Source organism: Rana temporaria, chromosome 7 (assembly GCF_905171775.1).
Source record: "Rana temporaria chromosome 7, aRanTem1.1, whole genome shotgun sequence".
NCBI classification, from domain to species: domain Eukaryota; kingdom Metazoa; phylum Chordata; class Amphibia; order Anura; family Ranidae; genus Rana; species Rana temporaria.
This window is the reverse complement of record NC_053495.1, coordinates 42,236,966-42,259,874: the sequence shown is the minus strand read 5'-3', so window position 1 is coordinate 42,259,874 and position 22,909 is coordinate 42,236,966. Positions and strand designations below refer to the sequence as shown.

The window sequence follows — 22,909 nt, the reverse complement described above, 5'->3', positions numbered from 1 at the left end:
AATTTGAGGATATTTACATCCAAATCAGGTGAACGGTGTAGGAATTACAATAGTTTGTATATGTGCCTCCCATTTTTTAAGGGACCAAAAGTAATGGGACAATTGGCTGCTCAGCTGTTCCATGGCCAGGTGTGTGTCATTCCCTCATTATCACATTTAGAAGGAGCAGATAAAAGGTCCAGAGTTAATTTCAAGTGTGCTATTTGCATTTGGAATCTGTTGCTGTCAACTCTCAATATGAGATCCAAAGAGCTGTCACTATCAGTGAAGCAAGCCACCATTAGGCTGAAATAACAAAACAAACCCATCAGAGAGATGGCAAAAACATTAGGTGTGGCCAAATCAACTGTTTGAAAAATACTTAACCACTTCAATACAGGGCTTTAAAACCCACCTCCATACTGGGCCTATTCTGGCACTTCTCTCCTACATGTACAAATCATCATTCTTTTGCTAGAAAATTACTCAAAACCCCAAACATTATATATGTTTTTTTTTAGCAGACACCCTAGGGAATAAAGTGGCGGTCATTGCAACTTTTTATCTTGCACTGTATTTGCGAATAATTTTTCAAACGCCTTTTTTTTGTAAAAAAAAATGGTTTCATGAATTAAAAAATAACAAAACAGTAAAGTTAGCCCAATTGTTTTGTAAAATATGAAAGATGATGTTACGCCGAGTAAATAGATACCGAACATGTCATGCTTTAAAATTGCGCACACTCATGGAATGGCGATTGACTTTGTTACAAAAATCCTACGCATGCTCGGAATAAATTCAACGCATGCTCGGAATCATTGAACTTAATTTTTCTCGGCTCGTCGTAGTGTTGTACGTGACCGTGTTCTTGGCGATCGGAATTTCCGATAACATTTGTGTGACTGTATGCAAGACAAGTTTGAGCCAACATTCCGTCGGAAAAAAATCCATGGGTTTGTTGTCCCAATGTCTGATCGTCTGTATGCGGCATTACATTTTATGCCTTTCATTGATTGAATACTGCATAGAACAGTCAGAGTGACATTTCAAGTCTCTAGAGAGCTATTTGAACGTTTACTTTTACTTTTGCTTTTTGTAATTGCTATTATTATCCACCAATTATTTCTTTTAAACTTCCAGGTACTTTGTTTCATTAAAAACGAATAATCTACATTTGTGTTATGCAGGTTTTTGGTAAAATTGCAATGAGGGATAACACCCAGATAAACAGGAACAACAATTTCCAGACCTTTCCACAGGCTGTGCTCTTATTATTCAGGTAATTACTTTTTTAACACCCATCTGGTAAAAAAAATTTTTAAGGGAAGCACTAAGGATTTAAATATGGGTGCAGACCTCTCTGACTTGTATTTATTTAAAGTGTAACTAAAATTAAAACATTTGTTATTTTAAATAATGTGGTAAGGGATAAGAATCCTTGTCAGATTTGTATTCCTAACCCAAGACGGGGTGGGGTGCTGGTTTCAGATTTTGACTGAAATTGTCACTGGACACCGTGGTTCCTGTTCAGCAGCTTTCTATAAAATGGGGACTTCCCTTCGAGATAGGGAAAAAACCCAAAATTGAGAATCCATATACAGTTGTGCTCATAGGTTTACATCGAATTTATGGTTTCTAGGCCATTTTTCTGAGAATATGAATGATAACACAAAAACTTTTCTTTCTCTCGTGTTTGGCTGTAGCCATTTATTATCAATCAACTGTGTTTACTCTTTTTAAATCACAACGGAAACTACCCAAATTACTCTGATTAAAAGTTGACATACCCCAGTTAATACCCTGTATTGCCCCCTTTTAACATCAATGACAACTTGAAGTCTTTTGTGGTATTTGTGGATGAGGCTCTTTATCTACTCAGATGGTAAAGCTGCCTATTCCTCTTGGCAAAAAGCATCCAGTTCCTGGAAATTCTTGGGCTGTCTTGCATGAACGGCACGTTTGAGATCTCCCAGAGTGGCTCAATGATATTGAGGTCAGGAGACTGAGATGGCCACTCCAGAACCTTCACTTTATTCTGCTGAAGCCAATGACAGGTTGACTTGGCCTTGTGTTTTGGGTTATTGTCATGTTGGAATGTCCAAGTGCGTCCCATGCACAGCTTCCTGGCTGATGAATTTAAATTTTCCTCCAGTATTTTTTGATAACATACATTTTGACCAAATTTCCTGAGCCTTTGTAGCTCACACATCCCCAAAACATATAGATTTTTCCGTTCAATTCTGCAGGTTGAACTAGAAAAAAAAATGTCAGCTCCGGTCAGAGCCACTGTACTCACCATGCAAAGTACCGTATTTATCTTGCTCACCCCGGCGTATATCGTGCACCCCCGAACTTGAAGGAAAATTCCTGGGAAAAAAAAAATACTTAGTTTGGATGCTCCTCGTCGGTGTCTTGCCCGTCGTCCATCGCATCCATCAGCGGCCTCGTCCGCTCCGACGTCCTTCTGCGGCCATCGTGGTGTCCTCCCCGCTCGATCCCCGCTGTGTTTGAACCACTGCGCCGACATAGACCGAGCGCAGTACACTCGGGTATAGTCGGGCAGGCTCAGCTCCTCTCGCATAAAGGACGTACAGGACGTGACCGCGAGAGGAGCTGAGCCTGCCCGACTTTACCCGAGTGTACTGCGCTCGGTATATGGCGGTGCAGTGGTTCAAACACAGCGCGGGTATCGGCGTATATCGCGCACCCACGATTTTGCCCTGATTCTCAGGGCAAAAAAGTGTGCGGTATATGCCGATAAATACGGTAGGTACAAGTGGTAAACCACTATTGAGAATATCGAATTCTCACCAAGGTGTTGCCAACATCCCAAAAATTTGTTGGGTAAAAAAAACAAAAAAGGAAATTGTACCCCCCGGTACAATGGGACTTTAGGGGCAAACTGAAGATAAGCAATATATCATAATATAACATTTATTAAGAAATTGATTTTAAAATATATATGATAACAAACACATCAGTCGTTTATACATTACATCATATGAAAAAATGTTATGCTCGTAATGAGCTACATAGATTCCAGTTGAAGTGATTGTCTCCTTTAGCCTGACGCGTTTCAGGAAATGTGTCCCTTCTTCAGGGTCATTACAGGAGACAATATAAGTACATTCAGCACTGGATTATAGATACATTTCATAAGAAAACTTTAAAAACCAAATGCATGTGAAAAGAAGCTTGCTGTCGCCTGTTCACCAAGAGGTGATACACCCCGTCCGGGTCCGGCACGGCCCTCACAAGGGTCCTCACGGGACAGCTCCCACAGTCCAGCCAAAGAGAGAAGACCTTAAAGGGTCATGAAAGTAGGTATGTGAACGAAAAAGTGGCTGGGTTTTTTCAGATCCCGGAACAGCAAAGTCCGCCCAAGTTTAAGGTTCAGTTTGAGTCTCCTAAATTAGATTTTATTTATTTTTTTATAATTGTATGTTTATGTATTTTATAGAGTTAAATAAAAAAAATAAAGTTAATTAAAGTTTTTTAATAATTTTTTTTATGTATTCTGATGTCTACCATCTCTCTTGTAATGATTACAAGGTGTGCCACTGGTGAGGCCTGGCAGGACATAATGTTGGCTTGTTTACCAGGGAAGCGCTGTGACCCAGCGTCAGATAACAACTCCGACGATGAGAACAACTGTGGGAGCAATTTTGCCATTGTCTACTTCATCACATTTTACATGCTGTGTGCATTTCTGGTAAGTGAGAATATACTCAGAGAGACAAACTAGCCACTTAAATGACTGTGGTAGGAAGCCAGAGTGCTGCATCCCTCCACCACCCTCATTTAGTACAACACTACCTTACTTGGATCTGGCATACACAGGCTCTGGTCTGATATATAAAGGAAAGATCAGCTCTGACTGTGATCGGATGATTTACAATTCAATAATCGTATGCTCCACTATCTTGGCCAATCCAAAGTTAGCGGAGGTTTACAAAAATATGATTGCTAGCTAACTTAGATGAACACTGCGTGTCAAAATAATTGTGGATCCAGAGGTTAAAGAAACCTTATATGCAATTCTCAACTTTATAAATATAAATTAGATCTGGAGATAGCTACAGGCATCATTCAGATATCCCCACTGAAAGTCCAAGACGTCATATCTCCTTGGGCGGGAAGTGGTTAATGGTTGTCATAGTGTCCCCTATGCAGCCACTAAATCATGCAGGATTTCAGCACTTGCAGTTCTGCATCCTTCTGAGATGTAAGATGCATATCCCAGGAGGCTATGGGTAGAAAAGGGACTATGGGCCAGATTCACGTAGACTAGCGGCGGCGTAACTTATCGTAGATACGTTAGACCGCCGCAAGTTTTCATCGCAAGTGCCTGATTCACCAAGCACTTGCGTGAAAACTTACGCTGGCAGCCTCCGGCGTAAGCCCGCGTAATTCAAAGGGGCGTGTGCCATTTAAATTAGGCGCGCTCCCGCGCCGGACCTACTGCGCATGCTCTATTTTGAATTTCCCGCCGTGCTTTGCGTGAAGTGACGTAATTTTTTCGAACGGCTGCGACGTGCGTAGCGTACTTTCGTATTCCCGGACGTTTTGCGCAAGAAGAAAACATTTTTACATTTCGGCGCGGGAACGACGGCCATACTTTAAACAGCACATACGTGTGCTGTCTAAAGTTAGGGCACCTAAAACGACGACTAACTTTGCAACGGTAAACTAGACTAGCAGTGACGTAGCGAACGCGAAAATCCATCGTGGATCGCCGTAACTACTAATTTGCATACCCGACGCTGGTTTACGACGCAAACTCCCCCCAGCGGCGCCCGCGGTATTGCATCCTAAGATCCGACAGTGTAAAACAATTAGACCTGTCGGATCTTAGGGATATCTATGCGGAACTGATTCTATGAATCAGTCGCAAAGATACTCTGAGAGATATGACGGCGTATCTGAGATACTCCGTCGTATCTCCACTGTGAATCTGGCCCTATGTCCCTATCACCTAGGCAAGAAACCAGAAAGGAAGTAAAAACATCTATTTAGAAAAATGAAATTTTAAAAAGTATGAGAAGGAAATAAAAGAGAATACTTATAGATTTAGTGAAGGTCCACTTTCGCAACATCAACTGATTACAGAAACCTTTTTTTGTTTGCATTGCACAGTGAAAACCTGGGTATCCGTTTACCAATTGTCTTCCTTTATTTGTAGATTATTAATTTGTTTGTGGCCGTCATCATGGACAACTTTGACTACTTGACACGTGATTGGTCGATTTTGGGTCCTCATCATCTGGATGAATTTAAAAGAATTTGGTCTGAATATGATCCAGAGGCCAAGTCAGTTTTATTCTTCATCATCTGTCATGTTATATGTACATTTTATGTAGTTTACCATTTAACTATATACCTCTATATACAGTGGGGAAAATAATTATTTGATCCTCTGCAGATTCTGTAAGTTTGCCCACTTACAAGGGTCTATCATTTTTATCATAGGTGTATTTTAAATGATAGAGACAGAATATCAACCAAAAAATCCAGAAAAAAAACACATGATACAAATATTTTAAATTAAGTTGAAGTTCAGTGAGTAAAATACGTATTTGATCCCCAAGAAAAACATGACTTAGTACTTGGAAGACCCATCTTCAATGTTCTGGCTGAGGGAAGAAGCTTGACGTCTGACACTAGAGAACTCCTTGATAACGTCCTGTTGTATGAAACGCGTTAGTGAGGGGACACTAGTACTAACATCAGACCACTGTCCAATACTGGGTCGGCAGTGGCACCCATTGTCATATGTTTTTATGATTACTTTTATTTTGGCTTTTAACATACAAATCCAATAAATAATACACTATGGAGACTGCATCTGACCCCCTGGTGAGCTTTATTACTTTATTACTACAGCTACATCTGGATGGTGGAAGTTGCTGAACAGCCTTCACACAACAGACGGTGGATTCTGCTTAAATCTTTTCACTGAACTACAGTAAAACCTTGGTTTGAGAGGAACTTGGTTTGAAAGCGTTTTGCAAGACAAGCAAAATGTTTTAATACATTTTGCCTTGATATACAAGCATTGTCTTGATATAAGAGTAGCGTCATGTCACAACTGAGTATAAAAAAGAAGAGAGGAGTCTCTAAGGCCCTGTACACACGACCGGTTCATCCGATGAGAATGGTCCGACGGACCGTTTTCATCGGCCCACCGCTGAAGTGGCCTGATGGTCTGATGTGTGTACACACCATCAGTTCAAAAACCGATCGGGTCAGAACGCGGTGACGTAAAACACACGACGTGCTGAAAAAAACGAAGTTCAATGCTTCCAAGCATGCATTGACTTGATTCTGAGCATGCGCTGGTTTTGAACCGATGCTTTTGTGTACTAACCATCGGTTTGGCCTGATCGGTCAGCGGTCCATCGGTTCGATTTTAAAGCAAGTTTTAAAATTTTGGTCCGAAGGACAAAAGACCGATGGGCCGTACACACGGTCGGTTTGGACCGATGAAACTGAACCTCGGTCCATTCTCATCGGTTTTGACCGGTCGTGTGTACGCGGCCTAAGTGTAGCAATATGGTTCCATTTAATGAAGGTACAGTGCAACATTTAGAAACTTATTGCTACACTCAGAGGTGCCTCTCTTCTCTTTTATACCCTGTAAAAAAATGCTTTGATATACAAGTGCTTTGGATTGCAAGCATGTTTCTGGAACGAATTATGCTCGCAAACCAAGGTTTTACTGTATTGTGTTTTCACCAATAGCTTTATATTGCTGATCCTATCATGGGACTGTGCATTTAAATCTATATTTTTAGTTTTGATTTCCATTCAAGACTCTAGTTGTTTATATATATATATATATATATATATATATATATATATATATATATATATATATTATTCAGTTTAGCATTTTTTTCACTATAATGTCGCGTACACATGATCATTTTTCAGCATGAAAAACAAAGTCCATAAAACAAAGTTTTCCCAACTTTATCAAAACGACGTTGCCTACACACCATCGTTTTAAAAAAATTATCTAGCAAATCGCGGGGACGTACAACACGTACGACGGCACTCTAAAGGGGAAGTTCCATTTGCCTTTGGGCTGCTTTAGCTGATTCCGTGTTAGTAAAAGATGATTCGAGCTTTTCTGTCTGTTACAGCGTGATAAATGTGCTTACTCCATTATGAACGGTAGTTTTACCAAAACGAGCGCTCCCGTCTCAGAACTTGCTTCTGAGCATGCGCAGGTTTTTTACGTCATTTTAGCCCACACACGATCATTTTTTACAACCCGAAAAACGACATAGTTTAAAACGACGTTAAAAAATGCAGCATGTTCGAATTTATTTTTTGTCGTTTTTCAGAACCTGAAAAATGATGTGTAGCCCACACACGATCATTTTAAATTACTTTTTTGAAAAACTACGTTTTTTTCATGTCAAAAAATGATCGTGTGTACGCGGCATTACTCTTTTTTGGACTTTATTTCAATGTGCTGTCCATTTATAACAGTATTCACATTTCATTGCTGTTCATTTATTTTTGGCGCTACACACTTTTTCTTAAGATTATTTATAGGTTTGGCGCCGAGGTGCATCTTTTTTATTTCTTTTACAATACATGGCCCCATGCATTGGCCCCTCAATTCGGCAAAGCCAACCTGTACCTTTAGCAGAAAAACATCCAAAGCAAAACGATTCCACCTCTGTGATTGACTGTAGGGATGGTGTTCCTAGGGTCATAGTCAGCATTTTTCTTCCTCCAAACACAGCAAGATGAGTTACAAAGAGGTCAATTTTGGTCTCATCTGACCACAGCACTTTCTCCCAATCCTTCTCTGAATCATTTAGATTTTCATGGGAAAACTTCAGATGGGCCTGTACATGTGCTTTCTTGAGGAGTGGGACCTTGTGGGCGCTGCAGGATTTCAATCCATGGCGGCGTATTGTGTTACCAATCGTTTGTTTGGTGACTGTGGTCCCAACTGCCTTGAGATCATTCATCAGCTTCTCCTGTGTAGTTCTGGGCTGATCCCTCACTTTTCTCATGGTCATTCTTACCCCATGATGTGAAATTTTGCATGGAGCTCCAGACCGAGGGCAATTGATGGTTATTTTGTATTTCTAACATTTGCGAATATTCGCGTCCAACAATTGTCTTCTTTTTACCAAGCTTCTTGTGTAGGTCAACAATCTTGTCCCTGACATATGTTGACAGCTCTTTGGTCTTGCCAATGAGGTTTGAATGGAAGAAAGAGTTTCTGTGGACAGGTGTCTTTTATACACATAACGAGTTGTCATTAGAAGCACCTTCTTAAATTGGCAGGACTAATCTGGGTACCACACAAGCACATACTGTAGCCAATCTGTCGGAGCCAGAATTATTGTTGATTGGTTGGGAACCAAATACTCATTTTACTCACTGAAATGCAACCCCATTTATAACATTTGTATCATGTGTTCTTCTGGATTTTCGGTTGATATTCTGTATCTATCATTTAAAATACACTTACGATAACAATTATAGATCCTTCATTTCTTTGTAAGTGGGCAAATTGACAATAGCTGAAGATCAAATAATTATTTTTTCCACTGTAAGAGGTTTATACATTGAGCTGCTATCCCATGTATGTCTGCAGTGCACTTATTGGATTACATTTTTCTAAAGCATCAAAAGAAAAGGAAAGGATAGCTATGGGAAGTCTGCATGTTGGTATCAATAAATTAAATTGTAATTCTTATTAATTTAATATAAACCTGTATTAGGAATATAAAATGCAGATTAAGACATACTATGCTCTAAATCAGGGGTCTCCAAACTGCGGTCCGAGGGCCAGATGTGGCCCTCTGCTAGCCTTTATCTGGCCCTTGGGGCACAGTTCCTCCCACTGATATGAGGCACTATTCCTCCCACTGACACCAACAATGGGGCACTATATCTTCTACCAATACCAATGATGGGATACTATTCCTCTACTAATGGGGGGAATACTCCTTCTCCTATTGACCACCAACCCTGAGGCCATATTTTTTTTCACTGATGCTGGGCCAGTGACATTTTCTGCCCCCGCTGGCCACAATCTGGCCCTCCTAAACTTTTGTTTGAAAAGTTTGGAGACCCCTGCTCTAAAGCATGCATCATTGCCTGCTCCAATCTCCATACATTATCTGCTGACCATGTACTGTTACCCATCAAAAATCCCTTTGGGTATGCAGAATGGGATACACTTCCCACCCTTCTATAAGGGTGCCTAGATGGCCAGCCATCAATCCTAAGCACTACCACTTGGTGCTCAAAATGGGTGGTTTGGTGTGCCAAAACCTATTCATATAAAAACATGCAGAAAGATGTTATTTGAAATGGATGTTTGAGGCTCTCTGAATGGCAGGTGGTATTTTTGGAATAGAAGCAGGCATCTGTGCCTACTGGACAGCTCTAATAGTGTTTGCATTTTATATTGTTTGATACAGGTTTACTTGAAAATGGGCATTGCATGATAAATATATTTTAAGAATATCATTTGCTTCCTCTGCTTTTTAAAGTAACTAAAATATGAAACACCTTTACCCATGTTACATTGCATGTTCTTGTTCAAAGACTTTTGGCTCTACCCACCTCATTTTATTACAATGCCCATATAGAATGATGAGCCACTTCTGGTCAGCTGATCATGTGATTTGTTATGTCATCAACTTCAGAGACAGTGAGGGCAACAGGGAACCAGGAAGTAAATTCCTGAGAATAATGATCTTTGGAATCTAAGATGTAAGATGTGACCTGTAGGTAGTGTTTTTTATAATGTCACCTTATGCCAGGTACTCTAAAACAGGTTCCCTTTTTTGTCGGCTTGGTTGATAACAGATATGAATTAGCTTTACACGCACTGAATAAATGCTATCCTATTAGAGTATGACTCAATTTGAACTTCATATATGTCATGCATAATTGCATATATTATTAACTTTTTTGTGTAATCTAGAGGAAGGATAAAACACCTGGATGTGGTCACTTTGCTCCGTCGTATTCAGCCTCCTTTGGGTTTTGGAAAATTATGCCCACACAGAGTTGCATGTAAGGTAAGATAAAATATACATGATGCAGATATACATGTAGTATACACTCATGTTGCCCCTAATTTTTTGGATAAAAAAAATATACATCTTTGTGTTCCCTTGGTTGAGAGTCAGGACTAGAAAATCTCAGATTCTCTTGTGAGTCGGTATTATGCTTGCCATACACTAAGGCAATTTTCCAAGTTTCAACGGGTTGAAGGAAAAAAGTCCTGATTCCTCCTACCACACATTTGCTGTGCATAAGGAAATCCGTCCTGCTGAGCATCTGTATTCTCACAGCAGTGAGCCTTCCCCACGGTTAGAACACAATGGTCAGTACATAAGAACAAAAAGAAAAAACTGAGTAGGTGTTGAGACCATGTCAGTAGCATAGGACTTGGCTAATGAAAACAGAGTATAACGTTGTATAGAAAAATATCACAATTTATTATAAATACATAAAAAATAGTTGAAAATACAATGAATAAAATCATTGGTTGCCCTGTAACAGACGAGATGCAAGATTAGATGCATAAGATGCTAGTCGCCGACATGTTTCGCATAGAGCGTCTTCTGGGCGCCGCACTCATCTATGATACACTCTCATCTAATAATATGTAAACAAAAACAAATTAGTCACATATAATATTTGAAGGGCATAAGATATACATTTATGTAGTTGATTTTTAAATTAATACAAAATTAGTAAAGAATACATATGCATGCTCACCAGCAATTGTAGGATGTCAACCACGTCAACAGAGACAGACGAGACAGGATAAAGGGAAGCTGGATATAATCGCAGGGCAGAAGCTTTGCCCAAGCAACACCTTAAACCCCCTGCTGAAGTCAGATCCACAGGGTTCTGAGTGAGACCGTACCCCTGGTAGATAGCAAGTAGTATCCAGGTCAGAAGAGTGCAGTTCGTTTTGGACTCCTGTGATCTGTTTTCAGCAGAGAGCAGACTGAAATCTGCTCTCTGCTGATGTCACCAATGTCATCTAGGCATCCAGATTCCGTGGTTGGGATGACGCCGTTCCTGTACTGACACCTAGCTCAGCCTCTCAGCAAGCCACTGAGAGCATGAGACGATCACTCCTGCCCCCTCCACAGCTCAGCACTCCAATGAGCAAGGAGGGGGAAGGGCAGAGAGCTGTGACTGACAGGCTACAACTCTGCTCACGGAGCTTTGAAAACCCAGCGATCGAGGTGTTCGATCACTCGATTCCCAGTGTAGAGGCGTTGGGGGACAGATGCAGCATCGGACCCATGCTGCATCCACCTAGGTAAGTATAAATCCTAAAAAAGAAAAAAAAACTTACCTAGGTGGATGCAGCATCAGTTCGATGCTGCATCTGTTCCTTGGCGCCTCTACACTGAGAACGCAGCGATCGAACATTGCCGGTGGCTCGGTTCTTACAGCTCCCTGAGCAGAGAGCTGCTGACTGTCAATCAGCAGCTTTCCACACTGCTCCCCCTCACTCACTGGAGCGCTGAGCTGTGAATGTTGGGGGAGGGGGAAGCAGACGTCTGAGGCCCCGTACACACGGCCGAGGAACTCGACGTGCCAAACACATCGAGTTCCTCAGCCAGTTCAGCCCTGAAGCCGCCGAGGAGCTCGGCGGGCCGAGAGCTCCTATAGAACAACGAGGAAATGGAGAACATGTTCTCTATTTTCTCGTCGAGCTCCTCGTCGGCTTCCTCGGCGAAATTGTACACACGGCCGGGTTTCTCGGCAGAATTCAGCCAGAAACTCGGTCGGAAGCTAAATTCTGCCGAGTAAACTGGTCGTGTGTACGGGGCTTCAGGCTCTCAGCGGCTCGCTGAGAAGGGCATCAGTCCAGGCACCTGGCGGATCCAGACTTTATTGACGTGATGACGCGCTGCCTGGACTGATTCCTCTGACATTAGCAGAGAGGGGACTTCAGTCCAAATTGCACTCCTGTGACCCTTTAATTCTCTTTTAAGCCTCTGAAGGACCATTACATTGAGCGTTACATTACATTGAGCGTTGCGTTGTACTATATTTGCCATGCAACAGTTTTTTGCATGGCGTATGAGCTGTGATTATAATGCCGCGTACACACGATCATTTTTCGGGTTGTAAAAAATAAAGTTTTTCAGGCTCTAGAAAAAACTGAGTTTTTTCCAACTTGATCATTAAAACGGCCTTGCCTACACACGATCATGAAAAAAAATGCTCTAGCAAAGCGCTGTGACATACAACACATACGACGGCACTATAAAGGGGAAGTTCCATTCGGATGGCGCCACCCTTGGGGTTGCTTTAGCTGATTTTGTGTTAGTAAAAGACAATTCACGCTTTTCTGTCTGTTACAGCATGAATGTGCTTACTCCATTACGAATGGTAGTTTTACCAGAATGAGCGCTCCCGTCTCATAACTTGCTTCTGAGCATGCGCAGATTTTTCACGTTGTTAAAGCCCACACACGACCATTTTTTGCAACCAGAAAAACGATGTTAAAAACGTCATGAAAAAATTGAGCATGTTTTTTACAACCCGAAAAATGATCGTGTGTACGCAGCTTAACAGTTTATTTACAATGTACTTTTAGTCACAAATGAATAAAAAAAGCAATAAGGGCACATGTATTAAAATTTCTAATCTAAAAACTATATGAGATTGAGACAGACTCTACTGTCTCATAACAGCCAATTCGATTCATGCATGCATGGAAAAATGACATAGATTGAAAGTTTGAATCTCTTTGTTTAATTAAGAACGAATTAAGGATATTCAAATGTTAACCTGTGTTTTCCTTCACCAGAGACTGGTAGCCATGAATATGCCCCTGAATAGCGACGGGACAGTAATGTTTAACGCTACATTGTTCGCTTTGGTTAGAACAGCCCTGAAAATCAAAACAGAGGGTATGTAATTACAAACCAATACTTTATTCTAATGAGTTAATAACAATTTACAAAATACAGAAACAATGAACTGTATCATTTTGAAAATGGAGGGCAGAGAGTAGAGGATCTTGGGAGCTTTTACTTTAGCTTTCAATATATTTTAGACCTTTTTTCCCCTAGAAAGTGGGGGTCAAACATCTTGCTGTATCGTGCTCCACATGGACATTCAAAATATGTTTGTCCTTTCCAGCATAACAATTGTGACATACTGCAGTATTAATCCTTGTAGTTCCTTTTTTTACTTTATAGTAATGGAATTTTTCCCTGTGTTTTTTTTCTCTTTATTTTGCAGCAGAAAAATAAATGTTTCTGTGCACATATCTAACAATAGACTAACGTTTTGGGTAATTTTGTTTTCTAGCAACATATTACTTGACTTGTGTGCAATGCTAAATTAATGACTGATTGGATATTTATTAGAAGATGGGGTCCTCAACAACTTAGGTTGCCTTCACAGTCACCTTAATGAAAAATATAAGGTCTGATGTAATGAAATGTTAGAATTTTAGATTTTCATTAAATGTTGGGATAATAAGATGTCATTGTCTTAGATATGTTTTTCTATGCTTTCTTGAAATCTCGTGCTGACTTTACACATTACAATATAATTTTACAAACTCTTTTAGCTGTAACAATTATTATGTAATGCAAATAAATGCATAACTGCATACAAATGTTTAGGTAGGTACTCATACTACAAAGGTTAGGTAGATGTAACGTAAGTTTACAGAGATTGTATAGTCAGATTGTAATGTGTATGGGCAGCTTTTATTCATTAATATTTAACCCCTGTATTTAGAATGGCCAGGGTGTATATATATATATATATATATATATATATATATATATATATATATATATATATATATACAGAGCTTTTTTTCTCAGAAAATAGGTGCAGGAACTCAACCATGACCCATTCAAATTTCACAAACAGTAGAAGGATCTTAAAGGGGCATTAAATACCAGGATTGCATTACATACAGAGTGTAGAGTTCAGGGGGTTACACACAGAGTGCAGAGCTGTCACTTGTAAACACAGAAACAAGACTTCTGTGTTTACAAGTAATTGTGCCGAGCAGGCACCAAAGGGTCTGAGCCAGAGGTGGTGGAACTGAGTTCCCCCGAGTTCCCCCTGAAAAAAAGCCCTGTGTATATATATATATATATATATATATATATATATATATATATATATACACACTATGGGCCAGATTTTGAAAGGACTTACGACGGCGTAGCGCCATGTACGCCGTCATAAGTCCGAATCCGACCCGTCATATCTATGCGCCTGATTCATAGAATCAGTTACGCATAGATATCCATTAGATCCGACAGACGTAAGTCTCTTACGCCGTCGGATCTTAACTGCATTTTTTTTTGATCGCTAGGTGGCGCTTCCGTCGAATTCCGCGTCGAGTATGCAAATTAGCTAGATACACGAATTCCCGAACGTACGCGCGGCCGACGCAGTAAAGTTACAACGTTTACGTTTGGCTTTTCCCGGCGTATAGTTGCCCCTGCTATATGAGGCATAAGTGCGGCGTAACAATGTTAAGTATGGCCGTCGTTCCCGTGTCGAAATTTGAAAAAGTTAAGTCGTTTGCGTAAGTCGTCCATGAATGGGGCTGGACGTCATTTACGTTCACGTCGAAACCAATGTCGTCCTTGCGGCGTACTTTGGAGCAATGCACACTGGGAAATTCCACGAACGGCGCATGCGCCGTTCCGCAAAAACGTCAATCACGTCGGGTCACGGTAGTTTTACATAAAACACGCCCCCCTGATCCAAATTTGAATTAGGAGGGCTTACGCCGGCCGATTTATGCTACGCCGCCGCAACTTACGGAGCAAGTGCTTTGAGAATACAGCACTTGCCCGTGTAAGTTGCGGAGGCGTAACGTAAATCAGATACGTTACGCCCGCACAATTTTACGCGGCTGTACGTGAATCCGGCCCTATATTGCCAAAAGTATTGGGATGCCTGCCTTTATAGGCACGTGAATTTTGCATTGCAGTCTTGGTCTGTAGAGTTCAATATTGAGTTGGCCAACCCTCTGCAGCTATAACAGCTTCAACTCTTCTGGGAAGGCTGTCCACAAGGTTTAGGATTCATCCCAAAGGGTTTCTATCAGGTTGAGGTCAGTACTCTGTGCAAGCCAGTTAAGTTCCTCCACCCCAAACTCACTCATCCATGTCTTTATGGACCTTGCTTTGTGCACTGGTGCGCAGTCATGTTGATACAGGAAGGGACCATCCCCAAACTGTTCCCACAAAATTGGGAGCATGAAATTGTCCAAGATGTCTTGGTATGCTAATGACTTAAGATTTCCCTTTACTGGAACTAAGGGGCCAAGCCCAACCACTGAAAAACAACACCACAACATAATCCTCCCTCCACCAAATGATTTGGACCAGTGCACAAAGCAAGGTCAATAAAGACATGGATGAGTGAATTTAGGGTGGAGGAACTTGACTGGCCTGAGCAGAGTCCAGATCTCAACCTAATAGAACACATTTGGGATGAACTAGAGCAGAGACTACGAGCCAGACCTTCTCATCCAACATCAGTGCCTGACCTCACAAATGCACTTCTGGAAGAATGGTTAAACATTCTCATAGACACACTCCTAAAGCTTGTGGACAGCCTTCCCAGAAGAGTTGAAGCTGGTATAGGGTGGGCCAACTCAATATTGAACCCTACGGACTAAGACTGGGACACAATTAAAGTTCATGTAAAGGCAGGTGTCCCAATACTTTTGGTAATATAGTGTGTGCATATATATTTATATTTATATATATATATATATATATATATATATATATATATATATATATATATATATATATATATATATATATATATATATATATATATATATATAAATCATATAAAGGTCAGGGATGTCACAAGCATACTTACCCCTTGTTGTATGTGCAGCTGCAGAGTGGGGAACCCAAGCTATGACAGCTGTCTTCTGGGCTTGGATGAAACCCAAGCCCATTAGCCTGGTGGCTATACAACTAATTGCAGAATGTAATCCTTGTTGCTTAAATGAACTAACTCTCTGACTAGCTCTAAATCGAGGACTTTGACGATTGGCAAGTTTAAAGGTTTCTTCTTTAATGAGATCAGGAAGTAGACACCAACTATGATTCTGTATGGCCAACTAATGCACACTATTACAAAGGCTGAAGGCTTCCAGGGAAAGTGACCCAATTTCAGGGCTCAAGTCCTGCGGGAACGCGTGGGAACGGAGTCCCTGCACTTTTTTCACAGCAGGAACGCAGTTCCCTTTGCAGGACTAGAGCAGCCGAGCCGCCTGAGCCAATCCTTCACTAAGCGGCGATGCCCAGCTCGAGTCACTGTCAGGGGTAGGCGAACCTTAGTAATCCTTTATGTTACTGGTCGCTTCCTGTATATGGATTCATCAGGTAGTGTGCGGGTTTTCCGTCACTTCCTCGATGCTGCAATGTCTCCTGGGAGCTTTTGTCATTGTTCCCAGGAGACATTGCAGAGGTCTGCCGCGAGTTATCGCAGGATTTAGAAAGAACTTGCTTGGATTACTAAGGTACAGTGGATCGGAAAAAAAACAACATGCGGTTTAGTAATTATGCATATGAGCGTATCATTTTTTTTTTTGGTGGGGGAGTGGATCTTGGGTGAGAGTTCCCACACTTTTTTCCCCAGGACTTGACCCCTGCCAAATTTCATATCAAAATGTATACCATACGGTATGTGAGTATAATTCCCACTTGTTTTTTTATTTTTTTTGTCCAGGTAATCTAGAACAGGCCAATGAGGAGCTAAGGGCTGTCATCAAGAAGATTTGGAAAAAGACCAGTATGAAGTTGCTGGACCAAGTTGTTCCTCCTGCAGGCGGTCAGTGTAAAAGTCTTTATTTACATGTGTCCCACCATACCAGGTTATCTGTACCTGTAAATCACTAGTACCAGGACAGGAAAAGATAATCAGTAATGAAACATATTCAAATGTGTGTACACAGTTTCTTAACCCCTTTCTTACACCAGTAGGTATTATTTAAGCTTCAAATCTATATCACATTATTTACAGAAGAGATAAAAGGAAACCCCATCAATACATAACCAGTGGATGGGAATGTGCTTGGCGTGCTGTATTAATGCTCTTCAATTAAGTTCTGTTTAAAGAACAAATCTAAGATTTGTAAGCAAAGGCAATGCTTAGGGGCTTATTTACGAAAGGCAAATCCACTTTGCACTACAAGTGCAAAGTGCACTTGAAATTCCACTGAAAGTGCACTTGGAAGTGCAGTCGCTGTCGATCCGAGGGGGACATGCAAGGGACATAAAAAACAGCATTTTAGCTTGCACATAATCGGATAATAAAATCAGCAGAGCTTCCCCAGATTTTAGATCTACCCGTCAGATTTACAGCGACTGTACTTTCAGCAGTGCCGGGAAAAGGTCACCCAGTGCCCAGGGCAAAGATGCCAAACTGCGCACCACTTTCCCTTAGGGTTAGGCCCCGTACACACGGCCAAGACGTCAAGTTTCTTGTGAAGCCGCCAAGGATCTCGGCGGGCCAACTTTTCCCATTGAGGAACGAGGAAATAGAGAACATGTTCTTTATTTGGCCCGACGAGATTCTCGTCGGCTTCCTCGGCCGAAAGTGTACACACGACCGAGTTTCTCGGCAGAATACGGCTCCGACTGAGTTTCTGGCTGAATTCTGCCGAGAAACTCGGTCGTGTGTACGGGGCCTCAGGGTCAGGGTGCCCCCCATTCCTGCAATAAACCATTGTGCCAGGGGCAACCCACCCCTTGTCCCAGCCCTGACTTTCAGCTCAATTTCAAGTGCACTTTACACTTGTAGTTTGCTGTTGTAGTGCAAAGTGTATATGCCATTCATAAATAATCCCCTTAGTGTGTTTTCATACTAGCAGATCGGAGGATTTTACTCAGCGGGGTGGATTTATTAAAGGCAAATAGACTGTGTACTTTGCAAGTGGATTTGCACTCTGAAATGCAGTTGCGCTCCTTTTCACCAGAGATTAGTAAATGTGGTAAAGCTCTGCTGATTTCCAGCATCCAATCATGTGCAAGAAAAAGTGCTGTTTTTTTCCTTGCATCTGATTGGGTATTCTTTACAAAGTGAAGCTTTATCACATTTACTAAACTCTGGGTTAAATGAGTGCAATTGCACTTGCAAAATGCATATTCTATTTACCCTTCCGTAAATCCACCCATGTGTGTTCTAGTCACATCTCCTCCACTGAATGCTACCCTTCAAATGAATAGGGAACTCCACAAAAAAAAACACTTATTGGAGGTGCATTCTGTGTTGGGACATAAACTGAATTAAAATATGTGTATTTTTTATAGAAGGAAATACGGGAGCAATAATGTTTACCACTTCACTGATAATGTATTAAAAATGATTTCTGCATTGTCCCTAGATGTTAACGTAAACTGTCAAGGAAGAAATCTGGGGTCTGCCACTGCTAAAAAAAACTTTTCCCTAGCTGCTCATTTTGCCTGGGAGAAGATGAATAGGGTGATAAAATCACCTTATTCCTCACTCATGCAGACTTCCTCCATTTTGTTAGACCGATCCCCTGGAGATCCTTCTCATTGCTGCCTGACAGGTTGCAGTTCTCTGACATCATCTCGTACAATGCAGGACAAGCAGCACCGCATTGTACATGGGGTCACCAAGGACTTGTCACATGGCAGGGTATTGGACTATGATGCAGAGTGCCAGCCTCTGGGCGAGTGAGAGGAACGACATAGGTATATTACCTTATTTACCTTCTCATATCCAAAATGAGCAGTACGAAGGGACCCATGGCAAGATTACAGTTTCCTCCCTCAGAGATCAAAACAACCCCCCCCCCCTTTCCCAATGGCTTCAGCAGGTGTGCCATCAAGAAAAATTAAGCACAAATATATCATTGCTTCCAAGAAATATAAGAAACCATTGGTGGGTTTCCACCAGCATTTAACAAATGGTGACATATACATTTTGGGTTGAATTGTCCTTTATTCCATACTGCTTGGAAGATATATTTCCAGTTGATAAAATCTCAAGGCCCAACTCTAACCCAAACTTTGGTTTAGTATGAGATTGTTGTTGATGCCCGTTTCCGCTGGAGAGATTTTCCTGATTTCCCGTCATGGTGACCTGTGAAGGGAAGTCTCCCCAACATTTACAAAGACAACAGTAAAAGAGTGGGAAAGAGTAAAAATCTTTGCCCAGTTTTTGTTGGTGTCTGTGCCTTTAGTGGGGAGCATTCCTTTCATGTTTGTGGCCTGATGACAGGTGTCTTTAGGTCAAGAAGTTAAGGGAAATTTCCTTATTAGGGACCCAAACAGCAGTAAAAATTTTAATTTAAAAGTCTTGGTTGGAGAAGAGCTATAACAGCATAATCTACCAAAAAACTGGTCTCTCATTTTTGGGTTACTCCAATGGGCTAACCACGGACTCTTTAGAGCAGGGGTAGGCAACCTCGGCACTCCAGCTGTGAAACTACAAATCCCATCATGCCTCTAGGAGTCATGCCTGTGATTGCCAGGGTTTTGCAATGTAGTTTCACCACAGCTGGAGGGCCGAGGTTGCCTACCCCTGCTTTAGAGATTAGCCTGACTCCTTGTCTGTGCCTATAGTATCCTATTAGCTCACAGGTGCTTTAACAGTTCAGTTTTTACCCAGAGATGATGGTTGGGGCAATGGAGCCTTCAAAGCCTCCTATATGTTAGGCCCCTTTCACACATGCGAACAGTATGTCCGTATTTCATACATCCGTTTTTGGATTAAATATGGACATACATTAATCCCTATGAGATAACGGGTGTCAGCGGATGAACATTCGCTGACACCAGATGTCATCGGTCCCCGTTATGGTCCGATTCTGCAAACGGAGGAAAATCCTATTTTTTGGTGTAACAGATGGGTTTAAGAAGAGAATGAAGGCTAATTTACAGATACAATATAATGAATTGGAATGTCATGGTGTAACCGCTGCTATACAGAATGTTTCCTTCTACATCTACTGATGCAAATTATGTGCCTTAAATCTGGATCTGGATATGTGTAGTAATAATTTCAGTTTATATATATTGTGATTAACTGCAGATGTGCTGCTAACCTTGTTCTTGCAAATCTTTTTCTCTATTTCCTAATTATATTATTCTTTGTAGTACTGATCATTCTTGTGATGACTTAATGTGTTCTAAATGTGCTTTGTGTATGTGTTTCTTTAAATGTATACTGAGAAAGGACTAAGCTGTGTGACAGGGGACATTGTGATAATGGCCAGAGCGAGAGGGTACCCGTCCAAGCCCTAGTCTGAACTAAGTTACTATTATAAGACTCATAATAAGCACCATGTCTCTGAACCCCAAATCTATATCAGGTTGCTACAGCCCAAATTTAACCTATGTGTCACCACCATATTACCAAAATTATAACCAGTACAAAAGCCTCAACGCAAACCATATAAACAGAGTCAGAATTTGTGATATGTTACTCAAGCCAGTATAAGTAGTATGTTCCTAGGGCTACAATCACTACGCTGTTATCAGAAATAGAACTGAAACCATGTTACCAGTGCCAGAATTGATCCCAAATTGCAAGAAATTGGATCAGTACAGTGTTAGACTGAATTCAGATTTCAGACTGTGTGCGGACACGGCTCATAGCAGGGGTCTGACGCGTCCCTGTTCTCCATTTTCAGGGATGAATCAGGCCTGAATTTTTGCCTGAATTCGGACCTGAAACTGAACTAAAGACGCACAGGACTCTTGTGCAAAGCACTTCGCGGCCGTCCCAGAGATGTGTGAACCGGCTCCATTGAGAGCCGGTCACACTCTCCTGTTATGCAAATTGGATGCAGGGAAACCAGTGGGGACCCAGCCTTACCAGGATTGACACCATCCCAGCAGAACCAGATTTGGTACCATGTTACCAAAATAGAATCAAAACAAAGTTACCAGTGTCAGAATTGGTACCATATTACCAAAGCCAGGTACTGAAAATAGAACCAAACAAAATTTTGCAAAACCAGAATAAATGGCATATAAACAGATATTACATTCAGGACTAGTTTTACGTTATCATAGCCACATTTGTTACCATTTTACTAGAGCCAAAACCAGTATTCTATGACCAGAACCAATATAATGATTACAATGCTTCCAGAACCAGTACCATACTATTAGACGCTGAACCAGTATCTTTACCAGCAGACTCAGGATCATAACATGTTACTTGGGCCAGATCTGGTTCATTGCAATGTTGCCATGGCCAGCTTTGGTACATTGTTGTCAGGACCAGAATCTAAATGATGTTGCCAGGACCAGTTTTGCTACACTGTTACCAGGACCAGAAACATAACCATAGAACCAGGGCTAGATTTGATACATTGTTACAAGACCAAAATCAGATTTAGTCATTTAGTACATTGTTCCGAGGACCAGAATCAGCCATGTTGGCAGATTGTTCCTAAGACCCAATTTATAACCATGTGACTACAGACACATTTTGTACCATGTTGCCAGCCTAAAATCAGTGTCATGTTACCAGAGCCATAGTTTATAGGTTTCTCCTTATCTGACTCCGCAGCTCCGGGGTATGGTGTAGTTCACCCAAGTACACCGAGCCCCGTGGGTTTTTAGGTTCTCTCTCGTTCCAGTGGACACTTGTACACCACAATGGCCTTTATAATATCTGGTAATATTTACTGCCTTCTCCCCTGTCACCAGCCAATCAGCCACGTGACTTATTTACTTCTATCTTATACTTGTCTGGTGTTTTAAAGGTGCAGAATCCATTTCTCTCACCATCCATAAGAATAGTTACATGCCTTTGCTTTAGTCATTTGTAGCTTATTCTACTTTTGTAGTCTTGAAGCAACTTTAAGGAGTGGTCAGGTCTGGAAGCAACTTGAGGACCCCCAGTGCCAGTGGTGATGGAGGCTGAGCGTTGTGAAGGTGACATTCTCAGTCTCTTAGGCAGAGCATGCTGGCCACTCTGCTCTTCAGCATGATACAAGGAGCAGCATTAGCTATGGCGTTAGGCTAGCGCAGCCACTTTCTTACAGGACTGTGGCGGCCGGTGACAGCAACAGAGCGTTGATATCCCAACTCAAGAAGATCTGAGAACAATTAAACTACAGGGAAAAAAAACCTTGATACTGCACATTTAAAACCATGTTTTTGTCTTAACTGCAGTCTTTTTAGTCGTATACCTCTACTGCTTGCATGGTCTTACGGAACTGCTTTGTACTTGTTGTAACTACTGTGCTTGAGCTTTCTCTGCAGCCTTCTCTTTTCCTTTCAACTATCCTCTCAGAATATTCTGAAGCAATTCTGTTTTAGGGTGGTGGCATGGAACTAGTGTTGCCTCTTGCCAGCTGTATTCCCCTACATTTGTTAATATCGATACAGATGCATGCTTCAGAATACAGAATCTTTGGTAGATGTTGCCTGCATGTATGGGTCCTGTAGTGTCATATGATTCAACCTTCATACATTGTCCTCAATGTCCCAAGAGTCAGTTGTAATTATAGCTTTGGGGAAAAAGTTGGTGGCGGTAAGTATGTTATCCTTGGTATACCCACACAACAACCCCTGGATGAAAACCTCAGAGATGGGAAATCATGCAGAAATATGTGTACTGTTGGTGATGCTTACTACTGTAATTCCAGACAGACTTTTTTATGTTTTGGATAGAGTGGGGAAAGATTCGATTTTCTGACAGTTGTCTTTTGTTGCTGTCTTTGTTCCTCTGGGGAGGAACTTCCTTGTTTATTGGCCCAGTGTTGGTAATCACCAAGACGAAAAAAAAGCAATGGTGGTTTCTGCAAAAGGGACACAGACAGCTATAAAACACTGGGCCAGATTCTCAAAGGCGTTACGACGGCGCAAAGCCATTTGCGCCGTCTTAAGTCCTAATCTGGCCCAGCCTATCTATGCGACTG

At 41.4% G+C, this 22,909-nt stretch overlaps 1 protein-coding gene across 1 annotated transcript in view; it reads left to right on the top strand.

Moving 5' to 3' along the window:
* CACNA1D (calcium voltage-gated channel subunit alpha1 D) overlaps positions 1–22,909 on the top strand; it is a 462,312-nt gene that overhangs the window by 382,697 nt on the left and 56,706 nt on the right. The window contains exons 33-38 of the mRNA XM_040359270.1: positions 1,167–1,258; positions 3,532–3,691; positions 5,162–5,289; positions 9,944–10,040; positions 12,806–12,908; positions 16,732–16,833. Of these exons, the coding sequence (XP_040215204.1) occupies positions 1,167–1,258; positions 3,532–3,691; positions 5,162–5,289; positions 9,944–10,040; positions 12,806–12,908; positions 16,732–16,833 (682 nt within the window). The remainder of the gene's footprint in view (positions 1–1,166; positions 1,259–3,531; positions 3,692–5,161; positions 5,290–9,943; positions 10,041–12,805; positions 12,909–16,731; positions 16,834–22,909) is intronic.